At 31.4% G+C, this 9,515-nt stretch overlaps 1 protein-coding gene across 1 annotated transcript; it reads left to right on the top strand.

The window, feature by feature from the left end:
• Positions 1–1,641: 1,641 nt before the first annotated feature.
• On the top strand, positions 1,642–3,219 carry HELRODRAFT_169408 (hypothetical protein; the record flags this gene model as incomplete). The annotated part of the gene is made up of 1 exon (XM_009015223.1): positions 1,642–3,219. The coding sequence occupies one exon, from the start codon at positions 1,642–1,644 to the stop codon at positions 3,217–3,219; it is 1,578 nt and encodes a 525-aa protein (XP_009013471.1).
• Between the last annotated feature and the right edge of the window lie 6,296 nt (positions 3,220–9,515).

The following is a 9,515-nucleotide window of genomic DNA, read 5'->3' as shown; positions in this document are numbered from 1 at the left end:
TGGGGTTAATAACATTTAAACATCTGTTGGGTTTTAAAATAAAAAAATACACAAGTCACGTAATTGTTTAACATTTGTTGCTCGCAACTTTTCTTTTGTCAATTAGTTGATGTTTGCTACAATTTTGTTGTTGTTCACGTGTTCTTGCGTTTTTGCCTAGCGTAGTATTTTTAATTGGTGTGCCACCATTAAACAAATTAGAAAAATGTTAAAGTTACAGATGGTGCAGAATTAAATTAGACGGTCATTTGCATTTGAAGTCTTCACGTATCCTCTGACATTTCTGTACGATGATTGCACGGAAGTTCCATCTTACACCTCACACACAATCTTTAAAATGACGAACCGGCAGACGACGAGGAAGTCACTTCACTGGCATTTTATTGTTTGTGGTGGATTATCGATTGTGTGCTGAATGTCCTGTTTAATTGGGTTCAAATCTGAAGCAATTTTCGATGCAAATGTTTTAATGTATGCTTTTGATTGTTATAAAGCAAGTTTTCAATACGTGCCGTTGGCGAAAACCTCTGTCAAATATGTTTTTGCTGCTGTTGTTGTTAGTAGAAAGTGTAGTAAGGCAATTTTGTCGTGTTTTTTACACTTAATTTCTTGTCATGAATTTGAAGAACTGAAGAACTTGACGTATAGATGCTGCATTTGGTGATTGTGCATGTTTTTGCAGAAATCAACTCAATTGTTTCGCAAGAAAAGTTTTCGTGCATTGCAATGCACGCAAGCCAGACTGTATGTTTTCCGTTTCTTCATTCTTGTTAATGTGAAATATTTATGTGAAATTTTTGTGTTTAAAGAATATTTAATACACTATCTTAAGAATGTATTTGTAATTCCAATTTTAGTACCGATATATTTATATTTTTGTATTATATTAATAAATAATAATTTTTGCAATTTCATGTAAGTTAAAAAAACACGAAAACGTTCGGAGCAGTTTTGTGTGGGTAAAATAATTCACAAGGTTTTCCTAACAAATATGAGATATTTAAAAAAATAAATAATTTAATCAATGCAATAAAATATAACACAAAAGATAGATGATCCCTCCATTATATACAAAATCGTGAAGAGTTTTTAACAATGCGAGTTCATTGAAAACTTAATTAAGAAGCTATTTACTGGGATTCTATGGGGTCCATATCACAATACCATCTTCATTATTTCCTGACCGAACTATAAACGTGATACCGTGAATGCGTTTTTTCAGGATTAAAATTTTTAAAATTATAACTTCACTATCGTCCTTGCCATCACTTCATCAGCATTAGAAAACATTTTGTATCATTTATTAACGTTATAATATAAACAATATTTTCAATCTTGTTTCGTTAAGCAAAATATCATCCTTATTTTTAGTTCATTCATTACTATGGTTTCAAAATGATCGCTATCAATATTGTTAACATTTTTAATTTTTTCACAGGTTTATATTTGAACTCAAATTTACGAAGAATCATTTTGAAAGCGAAGGTTGCTTACATTCCAAACAACCCCTCTGAGTAAATATTAAATTGTAATGTTCTACATTTTTTAATAAATAAGAAAATAAACATCGGACCAACAGCAAATCAAGGAAAATACGTTTTCCTGATAGAACGTTAATACGTTAATAATAATTTGTTTACCATGCCATCAAACGAAACGTTGACCGATTACAACCTGCAAATGATCTTGATGTCCATGACCTCTCCAGCGGAAGTGGTGTCAACAGACGAGCAGGACAACAACGTGGTCACTGATGTCGCTCCACCTGGCGATCGAAGTTGTGACGCCATGAGGACTAACAGCGAGAGTGTCATCGTATCTTTGAAGATCTTCATCTGTCTTTCCGTTGTTTTCATCATTGTCGGATTGGTCGGCAACTTCATCAGCCTTGCCGTCTTCACGTCACGTGACATGAGGAAAATCTCATCCAACGTTTATTTGCTCCTGTTGGCTCTTTCAGATTCCATCTACCTAATTTCCATTTTTTTCCGTAAAACGTTAGCCATCTTCAAATGCTGGGGCATCATTGATTGGAACTATGATGCCCTGACGCACAGCAGAGCAAGTTGTATGACTACGCTGTTCTTCGTCGACCTGGCCTCCAACTGTTCCAGCATCTTAATTTTGCTCTTCACCATTGAAAGATTCTGGGCAGTCTACTTTCCAGTTCATTTCAAAGAGTTTTGTAACGTACGCAGATCTTCCTATGCTGGTTTATTATCATTAGTTTTCATTTTACTGACCACGCTACCGACGCATGTGGCGTTGATTGATTTGAACACCACTTACAACATTTGCTCGGTCGTTCAAACGAGCTCAGGCGTATTCATTACAGTCGAGAATATTGTCTACAGAGTAGTTCCAGCCTTCATAATTATAGTTTTCAACAGTTTCATCATCATCAGAGTTGCACAGATCACAAAAACCAGAAACAAGAGAAGAACTGCATCGGCTTCAGTTGCGAGGAATAACGCGGTGACTACAACGGTGAGCAGCCACAAAAATGACATTTATTGTAAGAAAGATTTTCAAAACAATTTAGGATGTAAAAACATTTCTAAATTCAAGAAAATTTCTGTCTTGAGACCTCCGCAACAAACTCAAGACATTGAGATGGAACAACTGCACGACAACAAAAACAACTGCGTTGAAGAAAACGACCGTATCGAAAGCAACAATATTGTAAACAATATAAAAACAAACAACAACCACAACAATGACGCAACAAACAACAAAATGAACCAACAACAACAGATGACAGCAGACGAGTTGACACCGCATCAACAAAAACCACTCTCACCAGTTGAGCCGAAGCACGAACCGCAGCCTCACGTGCAACAAATCGAACGCAAACGCAAACGCAAGGAAGACAAAAGTTTGCAGTTGACAATAACTCTCATTTTAGTTTCCAGCACGTACCTCATCGCATTTCTTCCAAGTTTCATTTATAGCATTTTTGACACGTTGTCACTGAATGGTTACCTCAGCATACACAAAAGTGTCCGCAGAATGGCAAAAAACTACACGGACCTCCTCTTCATGACAGCGTTTGCAAATAATTTTTTCCTCTACACACTCAGCGGTAGAATATTCAGAGAACAGATTAAGAAAATGTTTTGCTTCAAGAGATGCTGTGAAGCTGGTGTGTCGGAAGGAGCGTGCAACAGGAAGAACATGACCACCACCCACATGTCTGAAGTGCCAAGCAAGCCCATCTAGTCTCCCACCATCAAATCTCACCACATCTCGTTTAAACTACTTTCAATTGTGACGCAACTTGAAAGATATAATATTTTTTATGAAAATAATTTTTTGATTTATAAATTTTGAATGACTTTCATAAGACTGATAGAAACATTTATGTTCGTTACGCAGAAAGTAAAAGAGAAAGAATGAGGCTAATTTTTTTGCAGATGTTTTTGAATAACGACGATGATCTTCGTCATTATCTAAAATGATGACGATGCAACGACAAAGATGACGAAGATTGTGATAATGATGATGACAAAAATAGAGTGACTGCAGTGATGAACAGTGTCCTGACAAAAGCAATAAAGTAATGAACTTAATAGTCGTGTAAACAGACCACTTTGAATTAAATTTATTGTGTGCGTGTTTGTAATGATGAAAATGATGGTACTGGAGATGGTAGGGATGAAGAGTAACAACAGCTGATAGTGATGTTGTTAATGATGTTAAAAAATGATCTAAAAAACGTAATTGCTATGAAAATTTCATAAGAATGATTGCCATTGTAATCACAATGATGATGAGCACTTGAATGATACATCTTGACAGCGAACAAAGTTTGTTAGTTTGAATAATCACTTATGAAAAAAAATAAATTGGACCAACAAAACAATTGATATCAGTTGCTGATATTGTGGGGATCCTGGATTGATAATCAAGCAGTGATGATACTTTCAAATTTGAATGATTTTCAATCCCAGATGTGACAGCGTGATCAACACAAGAGGCCACCAATCATCTATCTATCTATCTATCTATCTATCTATCTATCTATCTATCTATCTATCTATCTATCTATCTATCTATCTATCTATCTATCTATCTATCTATCTATCTATCTATCTATCTATCTATCTATCTATCTATCTATCTATCTATCTATCTATCTATCTATCTATCTATCTATCTATCTATCTATCTATCTATCTATCTATCTATCTATCTATCTATCTATCTATCTATCTATCTATCTATCTATCTATCTATCTATCTATCTATCTATCTATCTATCTATCTATCTATCTATCTATCTATCTATCTATCTATCTATCTATCTATCTATCTATCTATCTATCTATCTATCTATCTATCTATCTATCTATCTATCTATCTATCTATCTATCTATCTATCTATCTATCTATCTATCTATCTATCTATCTATCTATCTATCTATCTATCTATCTATCTATCTATCTATCTATCTATCTATCTATCTATCTATCTATCTATCTATCTATCTATCTATCTATCTATCTATCTATCTATCTATCTATCTATCTATCTATCTATCTATCTATCTATCTATCTCTCAACTTCAACAAGCAGAGAAAACAAACAAGATGTGAGGTAGATGTTGCAGATGAGAATGATGATTGTGTCGTTGTGAAATTGGTGATGATTATGGTGATTAGATTGATATGATGATGGTGATTTTAGGTTGATGATGGTATGATGATTATTATTTTAAATTGATGAAGATGACGTCAGGTTGTTAAAGTAGATGACGATGATATCATGTTGTTGCTGATGATGTTAATGATGTGAAATAATAATAATAACAATAAACTGAGTTCACCAAAGAAACAAACTATAATGGTGACGACGACGATATATTAACTTGAAAAATAACGTCATGAAAGCATTGACCAACATGAAGATGTAGAATGATGTTTGGCGATGATGAAGATGGTCTACAATGATGGCAACAATGATGAATAATCACCACTATGCTGTTATGTAGAAGAAATTATTAAATTATCATTATAAACTTGTACACTGAAATAGATTGTTTCATTTAAATATTTTAATTCCCGTTGTAACTTGAACGTATTTATTCCATTTTATTAAATATTAAGAGTTATTTTTGAAAAATCTTAAAAACAATTTTAATTTATCATTATGATCTAAATGTTGTTGTTTTAATTGTTCTCGTAATTTAATAACAACGTTTAAATTTTATTTAATCATTATTATTTTAAAATTTTATAAAAATTAGTAGAATGAATTTTTCATTTTAATAAGTCTTGTAAAATTTTTTAATAAACCACAAATAAAATATGGTTGTTGGGTTTTTGGTGAATGAGGTTTAGCGTAATATCTCAAGTGTGTTAATAGCTATTTTTCATAGTTTCACGCGTAAAAATGTACAGTAATTACCAATGTTGTGGTTAAACATCATAGCCACTCCAAAAATATTTAGCAAATCAAGCAAATTAAGCATTTCGTTTACAGACGCATAACTATTTTTCAATCTTTCAAACAAATTTGCTATGATAAAATTAACCAATTACAATAAATAAGTTACGTCTTTTAAATTGAAGCAATAAAAATACTTACAATAAATAAATCAATTATTCAAAAAAGTATAATCAAGTTAATAATTGATTATTAAAATATATCAATTATTTAATTAGAAACTAATTGAAAAATTGATAAGTTGATTAAAAGCGGTAAAAAATGTCTTTTAAATTGAAGCAATAAAAAAAGTTTGTGAAATTGTTAAAAGGTTTAAAAACATCAAAAAATATTAGTGACAAATTACATATTTTTAATTAAAACGAATTAAAAATTTTGAAAAGTGTAAAATAATCAAACCAAAACACTTTTTCAAACAAATAGTAATTAAAATATTATGCAAGTTGTTCCAAGCAAGTTAAAACTTTATAAAATATATGTTCATAAAAAAAATATTTTAACGTTCAAGCCAGTGAAAAAAGTCAGCATATTATGTTTAAATAATATGAATATAAATAATAAATAAATTACAAAATAAATAAAGAATATAAATATTAAATAAAATTAAATGAAAATTTATATTCATCAAAAGTGAAACTATAAACCCATTAAAATGACGGATGATTCAAATAATTCCACATGTCACAAAATTAAGCAGTTTTTTTTAAAAATGAAATTAATTTTTGAAATTGGAGAAAGAAAGTAACGTGGCGAAGAAAGATGAGTGATTTAATAAAGAATAGATGATGCGTGGTGTTGAAGAAACGAAAGCAAGAGACATTAATAATATGGAGACTGGAGAGGTCCTGTTGATATAAGAGGACAAGGGAGCGGAGAATTGTATTCAATCAGGTAGGCCCGAGGTTTAGAAGTTTACAAGTTTTCAAATTTGTTAAAGTTATTTCAATGTATCCAAAAATATATTATAAACTGATATTTATATAATGGAAACATATCTTCAACATAATATTTTTGAGAAATTGTCTGCAGTTAAGTAATTTGGAAATCAATAAGCCTTCAGATGAAACGTAAAACTAGCATTTTTAAATCTTACTTCATTACAATACAATTTTTATATTCTAATTTTAAAAATTATGTTACCAGTGAACGGAGAAAATTATTACGTTGTTTGAGAAGGAGGGTACTTGGAAAAAAGTAGTTTCAATTGAAACGAATTGTGAAAAAAAAAACGTCAGAAAATAGAAATAAATGAAAAAGTTTGTGTGACAACATACGAAGTTGTGTTCGAAACTTTCAGTTACAAGAGTTAATAAGCTTATATGTAGGTTGTGTATGAATTGCACAAAGCCACGGAAAAATGCAACGTGATGATTTATATGTGCGGATATCTTGAAGATACAAAATTTATAACTTCACTCGAGAAATACAACTTAACGCTTTATCTTTGTTAAAAAGAAATACAATTTTTCATCATGTATCAAATGGAAAGAAAATAGAGGCTTAATATGACGAATGCTCCAATAAATAGTTGGGAGTAGGTAGATTGAAATATTAATAAACCTACAAATATTATAACGAACGAAAAATCAACAAACTAATGAACAAAAATTAAATAAATAGTTACATAAAAGCAGTAGCAGAATAAATCGATTGTATTCAAAGCAAGAAAATTGACGATGACGTGACTTTACAAGCAATTTGCTCAATTTAGTTTAACAACTGAGGGAACAAAATTTTATTCCTCATCAAAAGAAGTTTCTGCAACAGAAGAAATCTTGAGAAACACCAAAGAAAACAAATGAATAATCTAAAAAGGAAAACGTGGGTGGATGGTGATAATAATTAAACCGTATCTTTAATACAAAAAAGTTTAAGGAAAAAATTAATACGGCTATCAGATGGAAGCTCGAATGGTTTCAACCAAATGTGAATGATGTTGGATTTGAAAATGCTTTTCCGACCTATCAAGCTCTTTTCAAATAGATGATGGATTGTAAGATTATACTTGTGCTACCTTACAAAAGCATCAAGATGAAAAAAATCACGCCAAAAAAATAATTCTTCCAAATTGTTTCCATCTCAAACGTTATGCCATGCCAGAGCGTGAAACTTCATGAATGATCACGCATCAATGTGAACTGTACAAAAATGTACACCAACGCAAAAATAAGGCAAGTTATTTTAAGAATCATTCAAAAAAAGAAAGATGAAAGTTAAAAAATTAAATCATCGTGTGTGCCGTTGAATTTTTGGTGACGATGTTCATCATTCGTACTTTTTGCAAACACTCTTCCGGTGAAGATAGAAAATACAACAAAGATATACTGGCTTCCGCTCTCAGAATTTGAAGATCTAATGATTCATAAAACTCTCCAATTAAGAAATCCGATAAAAACACGCTGATGCTGGAAAGTGACAGCCGGAAACTTCAAAGTGAAACGTGCGTAGGAGATAATAGATTGACAATCTTCATTTTATATTCAGCACCATCTTTTTAAAACTTTTCTCAACATCATCTGCATTTTCATCTGATTTCATTCACAGGCTTCATTCAATCATCTTCGTTAAGTTTTCTGCATTGTCGTTGTCGTAATAAATGTCACATGCACGTGTTCTACTTGTTGGTCAGTAGCATCTGTTATCTTGTTGTATCTCGCTATTTTGTTAGTTCTTGCGGCCATCTTTCGAATTTTCATCAGTGACTTTTTGAGATTAGTGCAACTGTTCAGTGAAACGTTACTTATCACTATTGCCATTAACAGCATTCTTAAAATATTTTTACCAAGATTATTTTTAATAAATAATTTACAATTTTATCTGCAAGACATTTTCTTTGGCGATTAAAGCATACTTTTGTATTTCTTTTCTCTGGATATGGGTATACTTGTCGAAGAAAAGTGTTAGCTAGGTTCCATTTGCTTTGCCATAGAGTATGTAAATAATAATTTATTAACAGCTTGAAGTCTGAATATGGGATGGGTATATCTGATTTTAAAATGATAAAGCCGACAACAAGCTAATGACCTTTTCAGCAATTTCCGTATACTTTATTTCTATATATTCCCCTGATTTTTCAATAATTTTTTTACGGTCAAGTATGGAGAAGCATCCCCGCATCGCCCCGCCTAATTCTCATCGCTGGACAATTCAGTTGACAGTCCATCATTAATTTGCAACTCCATTTAACTTTATCATTCATTAGCTTATCCATAACAATCACTCATATTGTTTTTAGTTTACAAAAAACTCGCTATAGATAGGTAGATGATCATCATTCTCATTATCCAAGCCACGAAATTCTTCGATCCAACGTTCAAACTTCAAAATTGATTCCTCGTTCAATCAGCTGACCCAAAGACCTGCTACCTAGCCATCGTAGTTTACAATCACCAATCGGCATTGAAATAAATTCTCAAATACAAAAATAAATAATATACAAACTCTGGATTGGACTTCAAAATAATGGCGAAATAAATTATTGTTCAACGCTAATCTACAAACATTTAAATATTTAAATCATATATAAGCGTGTTACTATTCAATCGACATTTCTGTAACTTTTCAACCTTTGCCCTTTCGTTCATTCATTTAGGTATTAATTAATATTATGCTTGGTCATTTAGTTTTTCATTGTCTCTTCACCATGAAAATAATACATCAATCTTTTACTCTTTTGTTTATTCATTCATTCACTCTTTCGTTCTTTCTTTTTTCATTCATTTAATCATTCACTCATTCATTCACTCATTTATTTATGCATTTATTCATTCATTTATCTATGCATTCAGTCACTTTTTTGTTAAATCATTCACTCATTCATTCACTTTGTTCATGCATCAACTTCTTTTCTTTTTTCTGTCGTTCACATATTGATCTACCACAGTGATCATTTACTTAGTGATTCATTCCACTAAGTCATTCATTCACTCATTGGTGAATTGATTCATTCCACTCAGGCATTCATTCACCAATTCATCTACTTTTTGTTCCACATTTCTTTCAGGATAAGTCAAGTTGTTTTTGACGTTGTTGATGTTGTTGTTGATGTTGTTGTTGATGTTGTTGTTAA

The sequence above is a fragment of the Helobdella robusta genome (genome assembly GCF_000326865.2).
Source record: "Helobdella robusta unplaced genomic scaffold HELROscaffold_15, whole genome shotgun sequence".
Lineage (NCBI taxonomy): Eukaryota > Metazoa > Annelida > Clitellata > Rhynchobdellida > Glossiphoniidae > Helobdella > Helobdella robusta.
This window is presented reverse-complemented; position numbering and strand designations above follow the sequence as displayed.